At 44.8% G+C, this 26,844-nt stretch overlaps 1 protein-coding gene across 3 annotated transcripts in view; it reads right to left on the minus strand.

Moving 5' to 3' along the window:
* Positions 1–26,844, minus strand: part of DGKG (diacylglycerol kinase gamma) — a 198,426-nt gene that overhangs the window by 55,946 nt on the left and 115,636 nt on the right. For all 3 annotated transcript variants that reach the window (XM_044251946.1, XM_044251945.1, XM_044251944.1), the window contains one exon: positions 164–254. In XM_044251946.1, the coding sequence (XP_044107881.1) occupies positions 164–254 (91 nt within the window). The remainder of the gene's footprint in view (positions 1–163; positions 255–26,844) is intronic.

Consider the following 26,844-nt stretch of genomic DNA (forward strand, 5'->3'; position numbering starts at 1 on the left):
CCCAGAGCCCCAGGGCCTCCCCGAACAGGTCAAGAAAGGGCTAGGAACAGGATGGAGACACAACAAGTGGACTCCACTCAGGAGCTCTTCTTAAGGACCCTGGAGACATTTTCTGAGGGGGTCTGACAGTCCAGGACCAGAACCAAGTTCTGGGAAGCCTTACCTCCAACTCTATGTGGTCGTGGAGCTTCTTACAGGTGGCGGCAAAGGTCTCTGAGGTGCCAAATTCAAAGTACCACAGCTTGTTCTTCATCCTGCCCGATGAAGAAGAGAGCCGGCTCAGTATTCCCCACTCCTATGTTCTCAGCACTTGTTCATCAGACGATTGGGGAAGACATTTTTCACCAACTCTTCCAGCTATGAGCTTCAAGGAAAAACCTGTTCATTTCTTAGACGTCATGGCTACTTGGCTGAATTGCCAATGGCTCTGAACTTCCTGGTTAGAGCAGCAGAAAGGCATGTTTGCCTCTGCATCTGGACCAAGGGAAGAGTTCTATGAAAACCAGCCAGAGGGGGCGAAGTGCCATCATGCTCCCATCGCCATCCTTTCTATGGAATCCTTTCTAATGGGGGTACGAAGGGAAGCTCAGACAGACTTTTCAGACTTGGGGTATTTACAGTCTTGGGGCAGAGAAGAGAGAGTCCCACATGGAACCAACCAAAACATGTGCTGCTTTGTCTACGCGCTCTGCCTGAGGGAAGCAGAGTGGAGAGAATTAGACAGAGATTTGCAGACAAGGTGGAAAGAGAAGAAAAAAACCAAGTTGCTTGGTAGCAAGAGCTCCCGCCATCCCCTACTCCTCAACTGCATCTGCTTAGGTCATGGCAATATTTCATTTAGGGGGAGAACTTGTCAATTGCTTTGAAGAGTTCACCATTTTGAGCTTTAAAATTTTTCAACATTTTCTTTAGTGGGGGGAAAAGAAAGGGATTCCCGCATGGCTGTGGGCTGGGCAAAGTCAGACACTGTGTCCTGACATTTGGTCATTTTGATCAGATGGTCTCACCAAGAAGTGTGTCTGCTGGTCTTCCATTCCTTCCATCCCACCTGTCATCTCATTATGAGGGGCTGGCTAAGAGAAGGGACACCTGTCCAGCTGATAAGCTGGCAGATTTTGCTAAGGAAGGAATAAACAAAATCACATCTTTCTTGACACAGTCTTCAGGAGAGGAAGCCATCTTGTGCACTCCTGACCCTCCAACCTCAGATTTGTGGCCTAAGAGGAATGGAACATTCTTTGGAGGGAAGAAGGCTCTTATTTTTTCCTAGTATTTCTTGGGCCACAGGAGACAGTCTTTAGAATAAAAGACATCATTTTTCTCTGCATTTCTCAAAGAGAACATAAAGATGACGAGACTGTGTTCATTGTATATGATTTCTAAGACCTAGTTGACTGGGAAGTAGCTTTTCTGATTCTATGTATGTATGAAAAGAAATAATAAATTTTGAGGGAAATAAGGATAGGCAGGATGTAGGGAGTTGTGCCTAATGAAGAAAGTTAGCCGAAATGGGTATACTTGTAACCAGACCAGGGCTTCTCAACTAGTGTGCTGCAATCAGGCCCGCCTAGACTATGGATCCCCTTGGTCTTCGGGTGGCCAGGCTGGCGTCTGGGGCTGACTGAGCCCTGCCATCACAGTGGGCATTTTCATCAATGTGCCAAACAAGTGCTTTTGTTTTCTACGCCTGCCATGAAGTGAAAAGTTTTGGGAAACACTGTTCTAGATCACTGGCTCTCTGTAGGCACAGCAGTGTGAATACAGATCACCTGGGGACTTCATTAAGATGTAGGTTCTCATTTAGTCATTCAAGGCTGGGGCCAGAGAATTCTGTGTTTCCTAACAAGCTGCTGATGCCGGTCTAGGGATTACACCTGGTGCTGTGAGGATGAAGAGACAGATGGATAGTTCTGAAACATCAGTATTCCTAAGAATTTCCTGAGAATGTGATTAACATGCCGCTTCCTGGGCTTCGAGCTATAGAGAGTCCCTGTGATAACTCTGGGATGGGGCCCAGGAAGAGGGAAGAGCGCCCCAGGGATCATTATGCAGGTGGTTAGTGGTCACGAATTGAAGAAGCATTCCTCTAGCTACCAATGAAGTGATGGCCAAGGAGGAGAATGGACTGATTAAACTTGACAGGATTCCTCAAGGAGGATAAAATGAGGGTCAACACCTCTCCATAGACCGTGATGGCAACAGACCCAAGGACAGGAATAACACAGACTGTCATAAGTGTCAAGGTTGAGCATTCCTCTCTGGCAGCAAGAGCATCTCTGTAGCCAAGAGACCTGCGTTGTGATTCCATTTTCAAATATCACTTCTGGTCTGAATCATGACTTTTGAAAGTTATTGCCAGGAGATTTAGAGTTTTAATAAAAATTTCCGGAAGCCACCAGCTATTTTTGCCCCAGAAGTGGCTCTTCTGATAATCTAATAAGGTTAAGAGGTCATGGTCAGGTCAGTGTAGCAGAAAGACTGAGCGGATCAGATTCCTCGTCTATGGCTGGTAAGATGCCTGCTGCAGCTCTGTAATCTCTGAGAAGCTTTAAGCCTTAGTTTTCTCACCTGTAAAATGGAGTTGATAAAAAAAAAATTGCTTCAAAGGGGAAGTGAGAAGATTAAATGAGGTGATTGCCAAACACCTCCCATAATGCCGGCTGCACAGTGAGCTCACCAAGAACATTAGCTATGTACGTATTGGCTATTATTTCAATGTTTGGGTTGACTTATTTGGATAACATAGTAGGGCAAAAATGACAGATCGGGCTGGGTGGCTATGGACATACGTGTGCATTTTTCTAGGACAGGAAAAAATGTGATCTTATTTGTTGGATCATGTGTCTTGACTTGTGGTCAGAAACATATGTTCTCCACATGTTTATTCTAATAGGTTTTTCCAGATCATGGATCACACCCTAATCCTTGGGTTAATTATCTTGACTGGTCACACAATTGTCCAAAGACATGATGTTGATTAGGAATATGCTTCTGTGAAAGTGCATTTTTGGTGTGAGACAGCATTTATCAGTTCCAGAAGCTCAATGTGTTGGAACTAGATGGGGGTCTACTAGGTATACCGAAGACCAAACCATGGCACTACATGAGCCAGGCACCTGGGAAGGACAGACAAGGAAAAAGATCACAGAGTTATGAACAAAGCTTTAAGCCTTGGGAGTACCTAGGAGAAGGGACATCCAGTTCTTAGGGAGGCCAGAGGCAATCAGGGAAAGCAACCTGGAGGGGAGTGATGCCAAGGTTGAGTTCTGAAGATTGTGGAAGGGACAAAGAAAGGGGAGCATTCCAGGCAGAGAAAGAAGCCTAGACAATGGCACAGGGCAAGAAAGAGCATAAACTTGCTGCAGGTGACCTAAACTCAAGGTGAGTGGGCTGCTGATTGGCCAGGTAAGGCTGGAAAGACAGGCAGGAGCACATCTGTAAAGGATGGGGATGTTACACTTAGGTGTTTGGGCTTTAAGTCTACAGTGTGTCGTGGACCATCCTTATGTGAGGCTGCTGGGGGAGATGGGTGAGGGGGCCAGTAATTATCTCATCAGATTTGCGCTTTTTAAAAATCACTCTGTTCCAGATATTTCTGTAAAGAAGACATCCAGATGGCCAACAGACACATGAAAAAGTGCTCCACATCACTCGGCATCAGGGAAATACAAATCAAAACCACAATGAGATACCACCTCACACCAGTCAGAATGGCTAAAATTAATAAGTCAAGAAATGACAGATGCTGGCGAGAATGCGGAGAAAGGGGAATCCTCCTACACTGTTGGTGGGCATGCAAGCTGGTACAACCACTCTGGAAAACAGCGTGGAGGTTCCTCAAAAAGTTGAAAATAGAGCTACCCTATGGCCCAGCAATTGCACTACTGGGTATTTACCCCAAATATACAAACGTAGTGATCCAAAGGGGTACGTGCACCCGAATGTTTATAGCAGCAATGTCCACAATAGCCGAACTATGGAAAGAACCTAGATGTCCATCAACAGATGAATGGATAAAGACGATGTGGTATATATATATATAATGGAATACTATGCAGCCATCAAAAGAAATGAAATCTTGCCATTTGTGATGACATGGATGGAACTAGAGGGTATTATGCTTAGCGAAATAAGTAAATCGGAGAAAGACAACTATCATATGATCTCCCTGATATGAGGAAGTGGAGATGCAACATGAAGGGTTTGTGGGGTAGGAAAAGAATAAATGAAACAAGATGGGATCCGGCGGAAGACAAACCACAAGAGACTCTTAATGTCACAAAACATACTGAGGGGGGTGAGGGGAGGGGGGTAGGGAGAGGGTGGTTGGGTTATGGACACTGGGGAGGGTATGTGCTATGGTGAGTGCTGTGAAGTGTGTAAACCTGGACATTCATAGACCTGTGCCCCTGGGGCTAATAATACATTATATGTTTATAAAAAAACTAAAAAATTAAAAAAAAAATCACTCTGTTCCAAGTGTGGAAATTGGCTTGGAGGGGGTGGGTACAGACTGGAGCCCTGAGAGTGGTGTGGAGGTGATGCAGAAATTCAGAACAAATTGGGAAGGCCCTGAACGAAGGTAGTGACAGTAGAGTAATGGAGAAGAGAATGCTTCCAAGAGAAAAATTAGAAGGTGGAATTGACAAAGCTGATTGGGTGTGAGAAGCCAATGAGAAAGAGTCATCACAGAAACACCCAAGTTTTCGTCTTAGCATGAGAGATGGCAGGTGCCCTTCACTGAGAGAGGGACACAGGAAACCAGTGCTCCAGTGGTGGTGGTCTTTGTAACTGAAGGACAGCTCTCTAGTGTTTTGGCCTATCGTCCATGCATCCGTCCATAGAATATCTGTTGAATCATCTTCTGGGCCAGGCACTGTGTAAACCTTGGAGATAGTCATGAGTGAGAGTCTCTGGCCTCACAGAGCTTCCATACTTTGAAGAGCTTCCCCCAGATACTAACATTCGACCTCTGACCCACAGAAGATGAAGTGTCCAAAATTTAAGAGCTTTTACTTCTTTTTCTAACTCAGGCATGTTTTGATAGAAGTGGATACATTCTATTTCCCTGGCCTATGGACATGGCCGCTGAACATTTTACATAGGCTCTCTCTTTCAAGTCTCAGAAGAACCCCATTAAGTAGACACTATTGCTACAAATAAGGGAACTAAGATTTGGGGAGGATAAGTAAGTTGTCTAAGGTTGCACAGCCAGTTAGTGAAGAGTGATGCCCAGCCCCGTCTGTGCTCTGCTGCCCTGCCACTGAGCCTAGTGTGCTTTTGTGGTGTGCTGCTGTGTGTCACTATCGTACTTCCTAGACCTCTGTGGTTCTCCTTCCTCAGGTTGTTAAATGGATGCACTTGGGGATCTGGGGGGTCAGTTGTGACTGACTATTCAAAGTATGGAAGCTCTGTGAGGCCAGAGACTCTCAATCATGACTATTTCCTAGGAGATATTGCCTGATGCACAGTGTCAGGCCCTCCCAGCTCCCAGGAGCCAGGGGGCTTCGAGAGGAGCTGGGATTGGATGTGTCATAGGAACCTCTTGATTTTGAATCTACACAGTCTCACAGAGTCAGGGAGACCAGAACGGACCCTGGTAAAGATGCTCCCAAGACGCCCTGCCCTTTGCCTTCTCTCATCTCACCCAGAAATGGCACAGGGGCAGACTCTGGGGACCATCCCCAACACCGAGTGCAACAGGGAAAGCTGGAAGGCAAACCAGCTTAACAGGCATGAGAAATCATCTAGAACAGGTCCTGACCTATGGAAGGCGCTCATCCCTTATACACATTTTGTTGACTAAATGTTGCTGATGGCCTGTCAGTAATCAAAGCACTGTCTTGATAATGAAGAAGGTCACTTATGTGTTTAATCAGAAAAGATAGCCACTAGCATTTATTTGAGATAATATAAAGGGGAGTTATTTTGGTTGTCTCTGTCCTAGCCACCAAAATGGTTGAAAGTATGAGTACGAAGGCTGGGGCCATGGAGGGTAGAGCGAGAGAAAGGAAGGGACCCCTACTGGGATAAAGGTTGATCAGGTTAAGATGGCTCCCAGCACCCTGCCTGACTGAGGTCAGCCATTTTGGCGGGCCCCGAGGTGGAGGCTGGCTTCAAGCCAAGTGATGTAAGAGGAGAGAACACAGAACCTTTCTTTATACATGTTGGAGTGTTGTTGCCAAGGATTTCACTGGTAGGCGTATCTGAGGAAGGGCTCCTTGCAGGTTCCTAGTTGCCCCTTTTCTCAGCTTCTGTAAGCTCAGGAGGGAAACCAAATGCCCAGCCTCCCATCATAGCACATCCAGACACCAGGGGAGCGGCAATAGGGATACTTAGGGTCTGTCTACACTGTCAGAGCAGATCTGTATAGCATGGAGTGCTGGCGAGTTTTTTGTTGATCTGGAACTAGGCTCTGGCCTCTTAATTTTGTACTCTGCTAAACATTTTACATATATTATCTCTTTTCAATCTTAGAAGAAGTCTATGAATAGGTCTGGTTGCTACCAATAAAAAATTCACAGACTGAAGTACGTTCTCCTCTGCCTCACTTTCCCTTTTCACCCTTCCATTGACCAGCACCAGCACCTTTCCAAAGCCCTTGGTAAAAGCCTACAGGCATGTGATAATCTACAAGGGGCAGAGGGACAGATAGCCCTACCCCACCCTGCCAACCAGAGCCTGAATGCCAGTGTTCCTTCTTCTCTTTTGAAGATGCCTCCCTGGACATTTGACGGTTAGCCCCTGCTGGAGGGTTCCTGCCCTGCCTACGGTGCTGGTTTCTGTCTGTGTCACCTTCAGTTGTACGAGATCATGGCATTTGGAATCTGAAAGGCTAGTGTTCTGCCACTTGCTGGCTAGGTGAGTGACAGGACTTCTTTGAAGCTTCGTTTCTTCTACAAAATGGGGATTATTTTCTTTCTTTTTTTTTTTTTTTAAGATTTTATTTTATTTGGGGGGCAGGGGGACAAGCAGACTCTGCTGAGTACAAATGACCTGAGATCACGACCTGAGCTGAAATCAAGAGTCAGACATTCAAGGCCCTGAGCCACCCAGACATCCAGGAATATGATTTTCTATCCCACAAAATTGTGAAGGTCCTGTGGCAAATACACAGCATCAAGCAGTGTTTACTGCATGGGAAGGGCTCACTAGCGGTTCTTTCCAGTTACTAGGCGATGCCATCCCTGGAAGGCTCATTCCCCTATGGCTGCTGGGGGAGGGGCAGGAGTGGGGTTCAGGGGTCTATCCTAGACAGCCAGTGTATTTGAAGAAAATAAAGCTAACAATGTTTTAGTGACTTCTAGAATGCTTTTTCTGCATCTCTCTTCCTGAGTTTTTTTTGGCTCACCATAACTTCCCTTCTCATAATCACCTTTTAGCTGGAGATGACTAATGTTTAGCCAGTTGTCCCAGGGCAGGTTTCCATGTCCACAAAACTCCTAGATGCATGGTCAACCTCGAAACTACCATCCAGCTAAGCCCATCCTTGAGGCGGAAGACCCTCGTTGGGGCTCCTCAAGGGCTTTCAGTCACATGGAGGAGAGGCACATAGCAGGAGTGACACCATGGGTTGATTCTATTTCTGGGTTTTCTTAATTTCCCCCGGCTTTATAAGAAAATAACATCGATTGCACACGAGTGAGTTGAATCTCTCATTTGACAGATGAGGGCCAAATGAGACTAATTAAAAATGTTCTTTTGTATTTGTCAGCAGTTTAAGGCTGGATTCAGTCATCATCCCGACAGCCCATGAATAGGCCATTTTCAAGGATGTCCCCAAGTAAAACCAAGCTAGCTGCTGGGCATTTTTACCCACAAAGGCAATGGAACTTCTGATGGCCCTTTTCTGATATTCTAGGAAGTTTTAAGGGCAACAGACTTTTGAAGTCATGAAAACATGAAAACATTTCTTTGAGTTTAGAAGGCTACAAAGAGGACGCTACAGCTATTTCTAGAAATAGGAGCCCTTGAAGTGATGGTATTCCTCTTTGTGGTTTGGACTTTGATAATCAGGTTCCCTGAGTGGGTCATGACTCAGTCAGTCAGGCCTTCTTTCTCAGCCTTGTCAAGCAAATGCTCCCCGCAAGATGGGTTCTGTGTTGTGTGGAGGGGGCGGACTGATGTGGTGGAGGGCGTGCTGGGCCAGCCGGCAGGGGCTCAGTCTCGTAGGCCCAGTTCTCATACACGTTGGCATATGACCCCATGACTTACTTGGGGTGTCCTGATCTCAGTTTCCTCGTCACAATGAAGGGTTTGGAATGGCGGATTTCTAAGGCTTCTCCCAGCTCTCTAAACAACTGGAGATAACACAATCCAGGACAGGGTGGGAGAGCCCACGTGCTCTGTCACCATGTTAGGATATGGGCCCCAGTATTGTCAGAACTATCATCTTTTACAGAGAAGCCAGAAATATGTCTTTATGTTAAATCTGAGATTATTAGAGTTAGGCAACAAACTCATTTTTTGGTTATTTTTTTTTTAGAGGTGGGAGGGCAGGCAGATGGAGAGAGAGAGAGAATCTCTCCCAGACATAGGGATGGATCTCACGACCCTGAGATCATGATCTGAGCCAAAACCAAGAGTTGGACACTCAACTGACTGAGCCATCCAGATGCCCCTGAATAAAATTTTATTTAAAAAAAAATTTAAAAAAAATTATTCAGGAGCCCCTGATTAAGATTTTTTAAAAGACCCAAATCTACACATCAGGGAAAACTATAGCTAGCCAACACGCTATTTCAGTACATTAATTATAAATTTTCACAAGGTTCAGCTCAATCAGAAAACAAAGCAAAGAATTTCAGTTACTGTTCTCAGGGATTTGTTGAGTTACTGCTGGAGCTACTGCTACTCCTACCGAAGACAGTAGACCAGTGTCAGGTTACTAAGGTGAATAAAAATCTAGCAAAATTAAACAGATGTGATAACACAGAAAGAACAAACGCAACCTGAGCTGAATTGTAATTGAATGATGAAGGTCAGTAATAATAGTGAGAATACTTTATCTGTTAACATTTTACACTATTTGAATACCAAGGGCCTTTAGAAGTGTAGTAATTGTGTTAACTGAAGTTTAGATCAAAGGTTTAAAAAAAAAAAAAAAATAAGAGCCGAGGCAGGTGGGCTTGGTTCTAAGGCCAGGATATTAAGTCGTGTAAGGGCCCTGTGACTGTCCCCTCACAGGTGCTGTTGAGGCCATCTGTGTCACCCGCACACCCAGCTGTCCTGGCCCATCAGAGAGCTTGTCACCGCATCTAATCCAGCCTGCATGCTGTCCCCTGTTCTCACTGCTCACTGGAATGGGCGCTCCATGACCCTGAGGCACGGAGCTGTGTGTGAAACGATCTTTTCCAAGAGGGGGCACTGGCCCCTGTGCTATAAGGGAAAGTGACCCCCCAGCAATCAGGAAGCAGGCTTTATAAATAGCTGTTTTTGTTCTCCGAGTGTGACTCTTGTGCCCACGGTTCCTGCCAACAGATTTGTCTTGGCTCAGTGTATTTTGGCCTCAAGGAGGCAAGGTATTTGCTGGCTGCTTTCCATACTGGGGACAGATTGGTGTTCACGGCACTCAGGAAAATCTACGGTGGTGACTAGATTAGACAACTGGAGACCAGAGACCGGGAGGGGGTGGGTAGAATTGTGGGGAACAAAAAAAGAGGAAAGGGCTCAAGAAGGAGCTAAAGGAAACAAGAAGGCCAAGAAAGGAGGAAGGACATGCCTAGCATGTATTTTGCAATATAAATACGGAATCCTCTTAATAACCTATGTTACAATCACCTTAATAACTTCTTAGCTCATTTTCATGTGTGAAAAATTACCTGTAAAATTACAGATGACAGATCGTTTGCACTTAAGGGGCCTTTGGGGCTCAGGGATTCCCAACCAGAAGATCACAGGTTCCAAGGAATCTTCCAAAGTATGAAAGAAGTCCATGAGTTGCTGTCAACATTTCTTAATGTGAAACAGTATTTGTGCATTTGCTCATAATAAAGACTGCATAGGCTATCTAGTGGGTTAAAATTTTTTGCCATGGGATGGAATTAAACCAATTACATTGGTCACTTCATGGTAATCAGAGTCACTGATTGCTTAGTAAATGGGTGGTATTGAATAATAAAAATGGGAAAACAAATTATTACTTGGAACAGCTTTATGGCTGACAGATTATTCTGATAAGATTATTCAATATGGCACCCATGGTAGTGAGGGATGAGGAATGAAGAAAAATAGGGTGCATGCAGAACTGCTAGACCATACCAGCTCTGGAAGGTGGTTCTCTTCTAAGCCAGAGCAGTCTTCTCATGGTACAGATTAAGAAGCTCAGACCAGTCCTTAGTGACATACTGGCTGGAATCCAAGGCCCAGCCCCAACTTGTAGTCCGCATCCCTTACCTTTCCACCTGCCCTGGCTCCTGTTGCTGTGCCTGGGATGCATCTGAGAGAAGTGGAAGAGTCAGCCACTTCAGGGGACCTAGTGCCTACAAAGCTGCAGCCATTCTCAGTGGTGCAGTGGCTTTGTTCACATCTCCCCAGCCACAGGCATGGCTGAGAGAGTGCGGCTCTAGGTTGACCGACTCTGGTTGCTCAGGGCCCCGTGGTGCGCTTCTCCACAGAGTCTGTGATCTGGGCCTCCTTACCGGCCTCTGGTCTCCACTCTTCTACCGAAGCAATAAAAGGCCAAACCCACTGGGCAGCCTCTCCACCACTCTGATGGAGTCTGGGGTCCAACAATCTATCCCCTCTGAACAATGATGCTTCTCTTTCATGCAACACTGTTTCTATGGACCACGGACATAGTCTCCTTTGGTAAGCTCTCCCCATTTCTGTCTGGCACCTGACAAAATCTCCTCCTAAGGGCAGGACCCCAGCATGAAGGCTGCCAAAGTCTGAAATCTGATCCTCCCCCACGGTAGCATCAATGACACGTGTGAGTGTGTATGTATAGACACACACAGGCCAGCACAGCGAGGCTTCTCTGATACTCTGCTGCGAAGCACACTCACAGCCATGGCCTCTCTGAGGTGACGGGGTCTCTAGAATTTCCACAGCCCAACTTGAGATCCGCTGCAGTGATGACCATGCCACCCCATGGTCCTGCCACTTTGGGGGTGACCCTCGGGAGTGACAGCTAGTGAGGCAGCTAGGGTTTTCCTCTCCTGAGGGTCTGAGTGTCTGGAATGTTCTTCCAGTCAGTATCTGTCCTTGCCAAGAGAAAATCACTCCCTTCCCCCATCTAAAAATTAAAAAAAAAAAAAAAAAGGAAAAATCTCAGAGTTTGGCTGCTTTCAGCAATCTTTTCTTCTTTTGAAGATTTATTCATGGAACGAAAATCCCCCTCAGGCCAATTTGGCCAATGCTAGAGGGCTCTGAGTAAGTTTTCTCTCCCAGGTCTCAGAGAGCAAAGTCAAATACTGGGACAAAAAGAAATCCTGTGCCTGGAGGCAAGGGGGCAAAGGCAGGTGGCAATGTGTGTTTCTAAGGTTCTGTAATGACTGCTTAGTTGTTGTGTCTCTTTTTTTTTTTTTTTTTTTTTTAAGTAGGATGCCCAATGTGGGACTTGAACTTGTATCCCTGAGGTCGAGTCACATTCTCTACCAACTGAGCCAGGAGGGCACCGCTGCTATGTACCTTTTTGATTCTGAACTATGCTTTACCAGCATTCACACTTCCATCAGCCCGGGAGGCTGGTCTTCAAAGGCAGGTGGGGACAGTTAAGGCCCAGGCAAGAGGAGATGGCTGATTAGAACATAAGTCCCAAATGCCTAGAAAAGGCAAGCCACTTTGCTGGAATGGAGCTCATGTCCAAGAAGGCCGCTTCCTGGGTCCTGACCAACCAAGGCTAGAAACTAGAAACCATCCGGGTCAGTAGAGGCAACCCTAGAAGCAGTCCCACACCCGTTCCCTACTGTGATCGCCAGTGGGACCCTGAGAGAGACAGCAGAGCTTTGCCTTCCCTCTACACACCCTTCTGTCCAGCCCCCCCTCCATCTGTTGAGAGTCCTCTCAGTCCTGACTCACCCCATGTTTACTGTGTGCTCCCACTGCACTAGCTGTTTTGCAAACCCAAGGGTCCCCCTCTCGTGGTTCTCACGTCTACACTCAGTGGTTTTTCTATCGATGCATCTGAGACGTCCTTTACACTGCAAAGCTGGGGGCGCCTGGGTGGCTCAGTGGGTTAAGCCTCTGCCTTTGGCTCAGGTCATGGTCTCGGGATCCTGGGATCGAGCCCCACATTGGGCTCTCTGCTCGGCAGGGAGCCTGCTTCCCTTCCTCTCTTCCTGCTGCTCTGCTTACTTGGGATCTCTCTCTCTCTCTCTCCCCGTTAAATAAATAAATAAATAAAAATCTTTAAACTGCAAAGCCGGACTGGAACAGTATCATGGTGTCGGAGGCAATGAAGGAGCCTGCTCTCTTCTCTCTCTCCCACAAGTAGCTTTTCTGAACAGGGGGCTGTGCCAGACTTATGGTAGGTCAGGTTACAACAGCTCTGTGGTTAAGCCGCCTGCTGTCACTCTGAGCACATTTCTCCATAGAAATGATGTGGTGTTGAGGTTGGTTCCCAGGCTAACCTACAAAAGCCAATTAACTGATTATGTATCTAGTTTCAGAGACAGCTATGTGGAGCTGAAGCAGCTCTGGCTGGAAGCCAGAAAGGCCTGGGTTCAAGCCACAGGTCAGTCACTTACTTGCCATGTAGCTTTGGGCAAGTCATTTAGTCTCTGTGCCGTAGTGTCTTTATCTTGCATTGGGATGATATCATCTACGTTGCAGCGTTTAGGTGAACATTCAAAATGGGCCATCTGATATACCCTGGAATAACGGCACAATAGAGATCCATTGCCATGTATAAAATTGGCTTTGTGGCCCCATGGATTCTGAATTCCAATTTGAAATACAAGCGGTGCACCTTTCTGGCTGACTTCGGATTGGAGAATTTTTTGCTTTCCTGGGAAAGGGACATGGCGTGTCCTCAAATCCCTGGTGCTACCCTGAAGTCTGGGCTGGAGTTCTTAGAATGGGACAGGAGGTGCCAGAGAGAAGTAGGAAGGAGCAGAGGTAAGAAGGTGAGTAAGGGCGTAACGTAGGTAGGCATCCTCTTTCTTCCTTCTGCTCTCATAAAACTAGGCGATGGTATGGTTACTTCTTCCCAAGTTTCCTGTGCCTTCCACACCACCAAACAGCCGGACACCTCCTGGTCATAGTGCAATACAGACTAACTAGTTCTCCCCTCCTTCTTGTACCTTTTAAGTCATGAAACCGTTAGCAAGGCAAGCCAACGATTCATTAGATGGGGCACATGCCTGGATAAAACCCCCTTCCCATCCCTATTGCATCTTCTTCCTGTGCCAATCTTAAAAATCTTAACTAGGAAAGCACTCGCCAGAGCCTCACTCTGCCGGAGAAGGCTGCAGTATACGCTGCCAGCAGAATCCTTTCTATTTTGCCCTTTAGAAAATCTCATCCATATGCTCTCGGCTTTGCTTCCACTCTGATGTTTGTGACTTCTGATACTTGTGTATGCACTCCTAACACCCACTGCAGTGACTGTGATCATGTGAACTTGTCCCCCTCGTGAGCCTGGCATTCTGGTTGTGTGTTCAAGCCCACCAAATCCCCGCGGTCTCTCGGAGGTCATGTTCATTCCCCTGAGAAGCCCAACCTGTTCCCTTTGCCCCCTCACGGTGCCACTGGCAGACATGTCCCCACTGTGGATGTGACCCCGCTGCTCCTGCCTGCCAGTTCCTCGGGAGAACTGCTTGGCACCTCGTCTGCGAGGCTTCTTATTTCTAGCTCACACCTGCTGCCCCACCGTGGGCTGTGATTGTAGAGTTTCATGTGAACATTCTACTTTATCCCCTTTAAATCTCATTTTAAAGCTCTCCTGTTTGGTCTTCAAGTCTCTGGCCAAAAATATTCCTCTCGGTTTATGGGACAAGCTCCTGATTCTTTGCCAGGAATCAGCACTGAGATCCATGGTCCTGAAGAACAGTCGTTCTCAGATCGGTTACAGAGCAGCTCTGTGTTCCACATACGTGCCTGTTTCTTCTAAAACCATGACTCATGCCTGATGAAGAGACTTGAACATCACTTCTGCCCCATGTCCCTTCATTTCCTACACAAGACACCAGAGTCACTAGGGATACTGACCAGGATTCTTCTGGATGTGTTACTTGCCCCCACACCCACAGGCAGCAGGGGGTTATAGGAGTATGTCCTTTTGTCTCTAGTGCAGACGTTTTCATCAAAGTCAATTCAGCAAAATATTGGTTTCATAAGATGCTCTAGGATAGGGGAATTCTATGGTCAGGTAAATTTGGGAAACCCAGTATCTTGCTTTTGCATGGTATCAAGAGGTTAGAATCTACACTAAAGGCTCTATAATATTCCACAGAAAAGAAATATACTTAACTTGGAATTTCCCAAATGAATCTGATGATTGCCCTCCTGTGCGTTTCCTTTTAGCATCCCACAGAATGCACTCTTACCAATGCTGCTTTGATGCATGCTTGAAGCAGACAGCCTAAGAAGCTACCTATGATGAGTCTGCTGGCTGTCCCACTTTCCCTTCTCCAGAAGACCCACGACTGTTCACCTTGGATACAGTCCCAGACTTTTTTTTTTTCCCTCCCCAAACAGGGATGGGGTATTTTCTCTTCATTTCCATGTTATGTCTATTTATTAGTCAGCCTCTGACCTTGCTTTATGTTGCCTTGACCTACTGAGTTCATTTTCTTTCTGGATCATTTCCTTTAGGCCATCTAGAAACCCTTCATCAATGCAAAAACACTGATCTCTTAAGCTTCCTGGAGCTCATTCATTCCCTCCTCTGGGAGGAGACCAATTTACATGTGCAGCACCAGTAATTTGTGACCAAGGTCAAGCCAGATAAATCAATAACTGGCCCCCATCACATGCCTAAGGTGATATTTCTTGAGCAATAATGTGACAACTTGGAGGCCCTTGGATCTTATGAGGCCTGGAAATGTGTTTATTTGACTTGCACTACGGTTTCTTAAATTGGAGGATTTTATATACACACCTGGAGCCCAGCTCCTCTTGAGATATTGGATTTGTTAGTACTAGGTTGCTTTCCAACCTGGCAGCAACTGGCCAGAGCTGAGTTCTGGCTGTTCCCATGACACAGAGCACATGCTCTCCAGTTTGCCAGAGTCCGCGGCACTCCTTAGAGCCCCACATCCTCTCACCCCCCCTCACTTAAATTAACTACCTTGCCTCTGCTGCTGTTTTGATCTGTGACCCCTCACAGAGACCTTTGCAGTTTCCTCCTAGGAGTTTTCCTAGGAGCTGCCTCAAAAGAGTCTCCCCCACCTCCTTCCCCATCTGATTCCTCCCATTTGAGCTGCTGGTACCTTTGGACGAGTCCTAATACATGTCTAATGTCAAGGGCTGATTAGTTATGGCAGAGTAAGAACTGAAGCCATTGGCACTGGCATTGCACTGACCGTGTGCTAAGAAAGAGAGTATCATCCCAAGGCCACATCTTCAGAGAGAAAATGATTTTCAGTTGCTGTGTGTTTACAGGTTAGGTACAACATGTCAGGCTTATCAACTGTTTAACCAGCATGGAACACCCAACTAATGAACTCATCCTTTCCTGAAGAAGTAGCTCAAGCTCATGTTTACCTTTCCCCTGAATTTTCTACTTTGCACAAATGATGGTTATTATGAATGCTAACATTAGGCTATCAAGTCTTGATTATTAAAGGACAAATTATTATCCAGTCCTCAAATCTCTTCTTTTCTAACTCATTGGCTTATTGCTGGTGGTTTCATTTTTCTTTAGTATAGTTATCACTAGCTTGGTGGAGAGCAAAATTAAAAGTACAAATCATGAACCAGGCCATCGGCTCAAGTCAGAGAGCATTCTGTTTATTATCTTTGCCTCAACACTGCACATGTCTGCAGAAACCCTGATGATGATGAGCAGCCTCCATTCCTCTCCCTGGCCAAGTTTAGGGCTGAGGTGATGCAGGAGAGGAAAGGGAGAACCTCATGAATTAGAAGCTAATTAATAGGAATGCATTGATAGATCCAGTAAGTTTCACAAGACTAACAGTTTGGGGTTTTAATTCACCTGTGATATTCCTACCACCTCTTGCCTTATGGTAATCCAAAACCAGAGACTGCAGACATACATTCAGCCCACCGAGTTCAAAGGCAAGGTACACTACTTGGCTTGATTGGCAGTTTGGAATGCTCTCCAAAAAGCTCCACTTTGGAGATTAAAGGGACTCTTGATTCGACAGAATAGAAAAATCTTGTTACTAGACAATGAGAAGTTTCAGTCTAAGTGTAGGTCCAATAAACATGACTACATAGCATTTATTATACGTAGCATGTAAGTCCCTGACGCTTTAGCAATTGGAGGGTATAAGTACATTCTTGGAATGAGGAGAGCCTCTTTCATTGAAGAGCATTAGAAGATAGGGAAACTGCTTTCTTAGTAAAAGGTGAAGTGGTAAAGCCCAAAGGAAAAAAAAAATTTAAACACTCATTTGATCTTCAAAGTAGAGATCTATAATCTTCAAAGTAGAGATTTGATGACCCCTCTCGGAGGCGTGTTTACAGAAAGATGCTTACACTGGGAAGGGGGCTGAAACCCAAGTGCCAGTCCAGAGCCTGGAGTCCGCAAGTTATTACTACAGTTAAGAATTACAGCACTATCCACGGAAACGAGAGCGGCTACAGTGTACTTGCTTATGGACCATGAAAGCTTCTTCTTACAAATTCCCATAATAATCCACAGTATCACACCAACATCTGAAACATTTCACATCCACTCATTTATCTGCTCTCATTCTCAGAAGCATCCTGTGAGATAGCTGTGATTTCCATTTTACACACCAGAAAATGAAGACGCAGGGAAGTGAGTAACTTTTCCCAGGGCAGAGAGTAAGTAAGAGGCAGGGTAGAAGCTGAAAGTCAGCTCTGATTTTTGGATGCAGTGAAACGCAGCGATTATTACCTATATTTCATGTGAGGGGAATGCAGCCTAACATATGGAGTTGTAAGGCCATTTGCCTGGGGTTTCTGGAGAGATAATTTGCTTATTTTACCAGGGAGTTACCTGGTTTCCTGATAAGTACAGCAAAAGGCTGCTTTCAAAATTTCCTTTGGCCATGGGGAACCCGGGTGGTTCGGTTGTTAAGCCTCTGCCTTCGGCTCAGGTCATGATCTCAGGGTCCTGGGATCGAGCCCTGCATCGGGCTTCCTGCTCAGTGGAGATCCTGCTACCCCCTCTCCCTCTGCCTGTCACTCTGCCTACTTGTGCTCTCTCTCATTCTGTCAAATAAATAAATAAAGTCTTAAAAAAAATTCCTTTGGCCAAACAACAAATACATTAAAACTGTCTTTAGTAAATATTGTTTGAAAAAAGGATTAAAATTAATCATTGGGATCTTTCTTGAGAATATCTATTGTTTTTAATCTCTCTTTCATTAAACATGGCAAGTATGAACAGTTTAAGGAAACTATATGAGACTGAATATGCTAATCATATCAGTTCTAAATATAAAGATGGACTCTGGTGTATCACAGAAACACCCCTAATACAAAAGGATGATAATTCTCCAAAGTTCTAATTAGTAAAATATAACAGACGGATAATAAACTCTGAAATTTTTTCTTTGGAGACAAAAAAACCCAAGCCAAAAAAAAAAAAAAAAAACCATGCTGAACTAAGTTTAGAGGCCACCTAAGTCCATTTCTGCTTGAGAGAATCTGAAATCCTAGCAGTGAGGAAGAGAGAATGACGTGTGGAATTTTGTTCAATATGAATTTCTACTTCCCCAACCAAACAGCATGCTTCACGGTTCAGGGCTTGTGAAAAAAGCCCCATGGTTGGTTTCCACAGTTTCCCTGGTCCTGATTTGCATGAACTCCCCCAGGTTAGCAGAGCTGATTCCTGTTTGCCTCTCTCCTGACAGCCCTCTTCTTTCTGTCTCCCTGAGGCTTACTTCATCTCCTGTCTCTCTGGATCTCTCTCTGACCTAACACTCTGTACACCCAATATGTTTCAGTATAAAAGTCCCCATGCTCCTGGGAGCCCTGGAATCTGGGCTCTGGAAATACTCTGCGAGATAATTCATCTCTTCACGGACCTATTCACAAAGTATCTGCTGACTAACCACCTCCCCGTCCACTCACTCACCCGGTGCACAGCATGGAGGCCATGCTGCAGCCGCCTTCCCTCCCTGTCTTCCCACTCCACCTCAGAACCACTTGCCTCTCTCTTCACAGCCAGCATCCTCTCGCCAAGCACGTCTGCCCTTTGCCCAGCCTGCTTCTCTCCTCCTGGGTCCTTCTTTCCTCAGGGCATTCCCATTTCTTTCTCAAGCTCAAATGGAACCTTCTTTCTGAAGTCTAATCCTACTCTCTCTCAGTTAGGTGCTCCCACAACACACTCATTATTCATGGCTCCTTGTTCAAACAAAGCCCACCATATTATACTGTATATCCTTCTTTGGTGATAGCTTGAGGGAAGGTGGATATGATTGGTTAACTTGTGTTCTCCAGGAAGCTCTGTGGAAGGCCTAACCCCAGTACTTGCGAATGTGACTGTGTTTGAAATGGGGGTCTCTGAAGATGTCATCAAGTTAAGATGACGTCATCCTGGGTTAGGGTGGGACAAATACAATGACTCGGAGTCCTTAAAAGAAGAGAGACACTTGGACAGAAACACACAGAGCAAGAAAGCATGTCAAGATGAAGGTAGAGATTGGAGCTTTGTAGCTCCAAGCCAAAAGATGCCAAGAATTGCTGGCAACCACCAGAAGCAAGAAGAGAGACACGGAACAGATTCTCCCTCAGACACTGGGAAGAAACCAATCCTGCTGACACCTTGATCGCAGACTTTTAGCCTCCACAATTATGGAGGAATATGTTTCTGTTATTGGAAGCCACCCAGTTTGGAGTAGTATGTCATGGCAGCCTTAGGAAATGAATACATTGGTGATAGCTTCTGGATATGCTTATCTTCCCAACTAGACCCATGGGCTCCTGGAAGTAGGGGCTGTGGTAATCCCTATTTCCTTGGTTGCAGTACCAATACTGACACAGAATAGATGCTCAACACATTCTGGCCAAATGAGGGAACATTTTCAGCACCATCCTTCTGCTTTTAGGTCAGTGGATCCCAAGAGGGTTCACTTCCCTGAGTGAGCAAGCTTAGGAATGAGGTGGAGAGATAACGGGTTAGCATCAAAACGATGACTTAGAGAAGACAAAGCAGAAAAATCAAAGTGGGAAAAAATGTGTCAAAAACCTTGTAGGTGGATTGTAAGAGGAAGTCGAGGTCAGGGCTGGGGTTGGTCAGGGAGGGAGTGTTTTGAATATTTAGGACTGCATTTTGAAATAATGGGTGATGATCAGGCCCCAGAAGGAGATGCCACACTAGACTGAGGGGTCAGGGTGGAGTAGGGAAGGGGGAGCAAAGGAGCAAGCAAGTGATAAGGCCAGACTGGCATTTGGGAAAAGATATTTATAAAGGGTCCTAAGGCAAAGCACGCCTTTCTATAAGATGGGACAAGGATTGTGGCAGCAGGTTCTTGTGTGACAGAAACAGGACAAAAACACGGGCAGCTGCCAAAGTGAGGACCTGCGAACAAAGAGTATGAAGACGGCCAGGGGCCCAATGAGGAAATCCTGAGGAGGGGACAACGTGGGGACCAGCTGGGAGCTGAGGAACTAAGGAGGTAAAGATCTCCCAGGGGCACCCCAGTTGGTTGTTGGGGTGAGGGACAGAGGGCTCTCATTCAGTGGGTACCATAAGCTCACCCCTGGGCTCAGAGAAGATGATGTGTTTTTCATCCAGATGAATGAATCCAGCTCCTCTTTTTAGAAACCTTTGCAACATATTCCACAACTCTCAATAACTCATTTTAGCCTTTAATAGGTCTCCAGGCCAGGAGAATCTTCCTCCCATCCAAAACAGCAATTCCTCACTTTAGAAGCATATTTTCTCCCTCTCATTCTTTCCTGAGTCCAGATGAAAAGTAAGGTGTGGTCACTATTTCCTGTTGTGAATCCTTCACACTGTTGAGGCCTAGTCCCAATATATTCTCTGCTTCTTCTCTCCAAAAAAACCAAAACCAAAACAAAACAAAAAAGCAACAACAACAAAACAAAACAAAACAAAAACAAAAAAACTCTCCCCTGCAAAAAACTATTTTGGTTTACTTAAGGTTTCCTCATGGGGCCGTTAATTATCTCTGTGGTTCTTCTCTAGTCCCTTTCTTGGGTGTCTCCTTGGTCATGGGGCACCAAACTGGGCCTCCAGAGACGCAGGGAGTGCAGCAGGATCAGTGGAGGTTGTGGAGCCAGACCGAACAAGGTTTCAATAGCAGCTGCCCTGTTACCTAGTTGTATGTTCTTTGATACATACAAGTGGAGCCTCAATTTCCTCATCTGTAAAATGGATCAACAGTAGTTACCATATACTTGGGGAGTTGTGCCGGTTAAAAATAACATACATGAAATTCTTGAAAACATTAGAAAATGATGGCTCCCATTGTCGGTGTCAGTTGGAGCAATGCTGATGACAGGGGGAAAACCACCCTTTAAGGACTTTAATAAACACCCAGGAAGTCTGTGTGCTTAAACCATGACATCACTGCATAGTTCAGAGGGTAACTCTTGCTGCCTCTCATGGTCACATAAAACACAAACTGGTCTTATTCCCATACAGCAAAACCACGTACAGGACGAGGAACTGTGCTTCTGAGGGTCAATTTTTCAAATTTTCCTTCCACAAAGATAAAGTTGCATAACGTATCAAATAGTTATTTCACTTGCAAAGGGACCTGAGTAATGGTATCTTTAAAACTCTCATAGTGACTGAACAAAATCATTGGGATTTTTTTTAATCAGAGAAGACTAATAAAATTCCCACTGGAGATAAACTTACTCTAATCAGCTCCTTTATATCCACTTCCCTCCAAACCCTGTAAATACTACTGTGTTAATAGTGTTTTTAAATAAGATTTATTTATCGACGGGGGCGGGGTGAGAGAGTGAGTGTGAGTGGGGAAAGGGGCAGAAAGAGAGGGAAAGGATTTTCAAGCAGACATCCCATTGAGCATGGAGCCCAATGTAGGCTTGATCCCGGGACCCTGAGATCACAACTTGAGCTGAAATCAAGAGTTGGACACTTAACCATCCAGGTGCCCCTACTGTGCTAATAGTGTTTTAAACCAGTATGTACAATGTGGTCTCAAGTAAATAAAATCGTACAGTGCAAGTATGGGAAAAAGATATTATAATGCTAAAAGTGTTTATTTCCTGGGGACAGTATGATTTGTTTTCCATAATAAGCCTTAATTACTCGTATAAAGAAAAGTTTTTTGAGAAATGGCACATATAACTATAAAAACATGTTACTACAAATATTTAAAAATATGTGTATCAAGTAAACCGCTGAAAAAAGGTAATATTGTGTTTCTGAGTGATGACACTCTAAGTGATTCATTTCTTTTTTAACTTTTCTGAACTTTATAAATTATTTACTTATTGAATATTTTTAAATTTTTAAAAAAGATTTTATTTATTTATTTGACAGTGGGGGGAGTGACAGACAGAGGCACAGGGAGAAGCAGGCTCCCCTCTGAGCAGGGAACCTGATATGGGACTCCATCCCAGGACCCTGGGATCATGACCTGAGCCAAAGGCAGACACATAACTGACTGAGCCACCCAGGCACCCCTATAAATTATTTATAATAATACTGCAATGTATTATGTAATCATACTTTATGATCTATCATTAAATAATGATAAATGCATTGAAAAAAATTTATCAAGAAAAGTGAAGAGAAAAAGGACGTCACATATTGCTGTATTGATGACTCATATCCTATGACCAACAGGTATTTATTTGTCCCTTTCAGAAAATCACCAAATCTCAGAATTTAAGGGCTTCTGAGTCATCCAAGATGACTATTATTTCATTTAGGATCTATTTTTGTAATAATATAAATAATAATAAAAATAATAATAGTAGTAATATAGTAACTGTGTGCCAAGCCTTTGTAATAAACACTTTAAATGCATTGGTCCATTGGAGCTTCAGAATAATTCTATGGTACTTAGGTAAGGTATCTGTAGTAGGCAGAATAATGTCTTGAAAATGTCCACTTTCTAATTCCTGGAATCTGTGACTATGTTAATTCATATGGCAAAAGGCAATTAAAGGTGCAGGTGGAATTGAAATTGACAGTCAGCTGACCTTGAGATAGGGAGATAATCCTGAATTATCTGTGTGGGTCTAGTATAATCATAAGGGTCCTTGTAAGTGAAAGAGGGAGGCAGAAAGAGACTACCAAAAGGATGCCATGGAGAGAAAGACTTAACTGGTCATTGCTGGCTTTCAAGATAGAAGGGGGCCCTAGCCAAGGAATGTAGACAACTCCAGATGCCAGCATGTAAGGAAACGGATTTTCCCCTAGAGCCTCCACAAAGGAATGCAGCCCTGAGAATACCTTGATTCTAGCCCAGTGAGACCTAGTTCAGATTTCTGACCTCCAGAACTGCAATATGATAAATTAGCGTTGTTTTAAGCCACTGAGCTTGTGGTAATTTGCTACAGCATCCATAGGAAACAAATAAAGTATGATATTCCAATTTCGCAGGTGAGCAGACTAAGCCTTAGAAGAGTAACTTGATGAAGTTCGCATATAAGTGGTTATGACAGCTCCAGCACTGGAGTCCGGGCTGTCTGATGATATCGCCTGTACCCCCAGGCACCTGGCCTCACTGGAGCCCCAGATGTTTGTGCTGCACCTGCGTGAACGTTAAAATCTGAAAATGCTCTCATCAGTAGCCCTCTGCCTCTGAGAATGGCTCTAATTGGTAGAAATGATGTCCAATATTTGGTGCTTAAAATGGTCTTTCCAGTCATTTTCCCCATTGAGTAATCAGGCCAAATAACCCAATTCCTCCTTTATGAGAAATATTTTTTAAATATTTGAGGTCAATAATCACTTCTCCCTAAGTCTTTTCTTTGGGTGGAACAAACCCAGATTCAGTCTTTCCTTATTAAGACATTAAATTCTAGCACTTTCCTGACCTCTTCCCTCTGGAAATCATCCACACTGTTGACACCCATTTGAGGACCTGGGCAGTTCTTAACCTTACTTTAACTTTCTTCCAGGAGCTTATCATGCTGACCTTAACCCTTCTGAACTTGATATAGTCTATCTTGAGCTCTTCGATGGAAATATTTCTAAATATCAATCAATCCATCAATACTGATAATTTTTGCATTATCTATTCTAATGACTTGAAACTATAGCTTGCTTTCAAGTTCCTTTTGATATTACCACAAACTGATTCCACTCTTTATTGACATGAGTCATAACTTTCTTGTTTTAGTTGGGAAGGCGTGAGAAGAAAAGATTTGTTAAGCTACAGTAAGGAACTGTTCTGGCAAACCAGCAGCTTTATAAGGAGCCCTGAGATACCATAGGCTACTCCAATGTGCCAGTCTGAAGCTGTGTTACCCGTTCCAGTGGGCTGGGGAGGCAAGAGGAAAATGAAAGAAATGTTAAGAGTCAATGTAATTGCAGGGCACCTGGGTGGCTCAGTCAGTTAAGCCCAGGACTCTTGATTTTGGCTCAGGTCATGATCCCAGGGTCACGAGAGGGAACTCTGCTCAGGGCTCTGTGCCCAGTGGGGAGTCTGCTGGAGATTCTCTCTCCCTCTCTGTCCCTTTCCCCTGTGCTTTTTCTCTCTCAAAAATAAATTTGTCTTTTAAAAAAAAGAGTCAATGTGATTTCATCATATTAAATTACTGTGAGTCGTTAAGGTAGAGAGACCTGCACACAAATATTAGTAACATCCACAGCTCTAAATGATCCATGTTGCTGTTCCCTTGTTTCTGCAAATAATCAAGGGCTGACTGTAAACAAATAAGACAGCCAAGAAAAATCCCTGAACTTATGCAGTTGCATAATGATGAATGCTTGGTGAAAAAAACATGAACCCATATTTCATTCATTTCACTCCCTGCATCTCTTCCAAGGATGGGTGGGGAGGGTGGGGATAAAACATTTTTGTGGGCTAGTATATAAACATCCCAGTAATTAAGTAAGCTGCTCTGTCAGAAGTGACTTGAAGAGTCAAAGGTACTTGAACACAAGCATAAGGTTTGCATTTCCTTTCTAAATACCTATGGGAGTAACAATAAAAATAGAAATGCCACAGTCAACTTCACTTGGGGTTTTTCTGAATCCCAAATGTTTGAAAAAATAGTTTGATGTATTGAGGGAAACAGGTGCAGACAGTCTGGATCTCTGGGTACCTAGAGCAGGTCTCTCTTGGGTGCTGACTATTAGACAAACCCAAGTCAGGACACCAAATGAAGCCTCCAATGGTGAGGATTTTAATTTCACCTGTGTGTCTGTGTGTCTGCTGCTTTTGTACCTTTATGCTTTGGGAAAGTCAAATACCTGGGCTGTAATACTAGGCTACCTCACAGGGCTCCTGGAAAGGGTAACTTAGAATGGTTTCATTTTTTGATAAAAAAAAAAAAAGTATCTGGGGGCACCTGGGTGGCTCAGTGGGTTAAAGCCTCTGCCTTCCGCTCAGGTCATGATCCCGGGGTCCTGGGATCGAGCCCCGCATTGGGCTCTCTACTCAGCAGGGAGCCTGTTTCCTCCTCTCTCTGTCTCTGTCTGCCTCTCTGTCTACTTGTGACCTCTGTCTGTCAAATAAGTAAATAAATAAAATCTTTAAAAAAATCTTACATAAATGGTGATACAGTCTATGCCTGGGACTCATCACATACCACCCATATTCAATAGGGGAGGCCCTTTCATTTTCAGAATTGTATGATTTGAGCTTTGCTGGTTTCTATTTTGCCTCCTACAGAACATCTCTGTGTTATCTAAAGTACGAGGAGAGATGCTCCGTGGGTGAGGGAAGAGCCAGTATGAATGAAGGGTCGTTATGTCTCATGTCTGACTGCCCCTGGCCATCCCCCTACCCACCTACCCACCAACAGTGCACTCCATGGCCCCAGCTGGTAAGCCCTAGGTATCCCAGGAAGCACACAGCATCTGCCCTGCAACTCCCCCTTACTCCTACCCTCTTCCTTCTCCTTCCATGTCATCTGGGGTCTGCGGTCCCAGTCTTGATCCTGTCTCTAGCCTGGCCTTGGCATTTGGACTTAGCATCTCTGATGTTCAGAGGCCAAATCTCTGCCTCTTTGAACACCCATGGAGCCTATAAAGGGAATTTTCTCTATAGCTCCAGTCCTATAGAATCCAACTCAATCCTGGCTAATTGATGATATCCTTCCGTTCCCTAGGAGAGGGATTTAATGTATCACAGAAGAGATCTCCTCCAACTTTCAGTTGTCCTCCAAATTTCAGTTCAAGGGCCATGCCAATAAATCAAAGACTTCATGGTGACTGATTTCATTGACAATTTCAGGCAATGTTTTACTCATGCTTTTTATTCAACAATACTCAACAACAAATGTTCATTGATTACCCACGGTGTGCCATGGACTTATACTCGATCTCCGTATACGTACAGCAACCTTGCAAGATTTTCGGGGGAGGAAGCAAAGGATTAAAGAGATTAAGTAACTTGCCCAAGGTCACACAGCTAGTACGGGGCAGAGCCAACTCTGGATGCCAACTTCGACTATACCCTGCTGCCTCATTCTATAAATATCTGGTAAGGGCTCAGTTATTTGCAATATGTAATTCCAACCTCTTAAGGTCTCAGGCTACATAAGGACTTCTAGGGGAACCCCTCATCAATTACTCCATGGGCCTGGGTCCAAGAAAGCTAACACTCCAGAGTGTACTAATTACCCAAGGGCTTTTGGGAAAGGTGGTCCGCTTTTGGTGGGAATGAAGCACTGTTTCGGTGCCTTTGAAGTGTCTAACAGGAAATACTTGGCTTCAGCCTAAACTGCTGAGGGACATATTCAAGTGGATGACACTCGACAGGTTTGGAATAACACATTCTCCAAGTGCTCGGAGTTTATGAGCAGAGCAACAACGAAAAGAATTCCATTGCTAGACTTCTCTTTCTGGACACTCAGCCACAGTGACACTGGGATTTGGGAGCTTTCGTGTATATATTCCATAAATCAAAAAAAACCCTTCACAGAGAGTTCATCCAGAAACTCCATGGAGAACTGGTTCTTAGAGACCAGCAAGACTTCCGTGGTGTCATCAGCTCATCTGCTAATACAGACTACCGCTGGTTTGAGGGACTTATCATCCCTTCCCTCCTCCCTGGTTGAAGCCATCTTTCCTCCATTCCTTTTCCCTTTCTTGCAAACGTCCCCCCTCCAAGAGCCCTGGAACATGTGAGGTTTTGTTTGTTTGTTTGTTTGTTTGTTTTAAATAAATTCCTCTCTCCTTGCCAGGGCCACCTTACGAAAGAGAAATCTACATAGGTGCAAGGAGCCGGACACCAGAAGGACTCTGTTCTTGGTTTAATTAAAGCTCTACTCCCGTGGACTTGAAATTCTTAAAGGGCCCTGCATCTTAACTTTGCACTGGCTGCCCCCATCTATATTCAGTCCTGCTCCGTGCCATGGACACAGAGACAGGGAGAAGAGTCATGCCACACAACTGAGAGTAGGTGGCGTGCCCGTGGTCCCCCTTTGGAACTCAGCAGGCATTTTCCCACAGAGACCATCCATAAAGATGGACAGAAGTGATAAAAGCTCTACCCTCCTTGGCCTCCGTATTTTCTTCTCTAAAATGGAGATCACAGCACTTAACCTTGCATGTTACTGTGAGCACTGAGTGGGACAGTGTATGTAGTACCCATCAGCATGTTTGATATATAATAGGTATTTGAT

The sequence above is a fragment of the Neovison vison genome, chromosome 6, assembly GCF_020171115.1.
Source record: "Neovison vison isolate M4711 chromosome 6, ASM_NN_V1, whole genome shotgun sequence".
In the NCBI taxonomy this organism is placed as follows: domain Eukaryota; kingdom Metazoa; phylum Chordata; class Mammalia; order Carnivora; family Mustelidae; genus Neogale; species Neogale vison.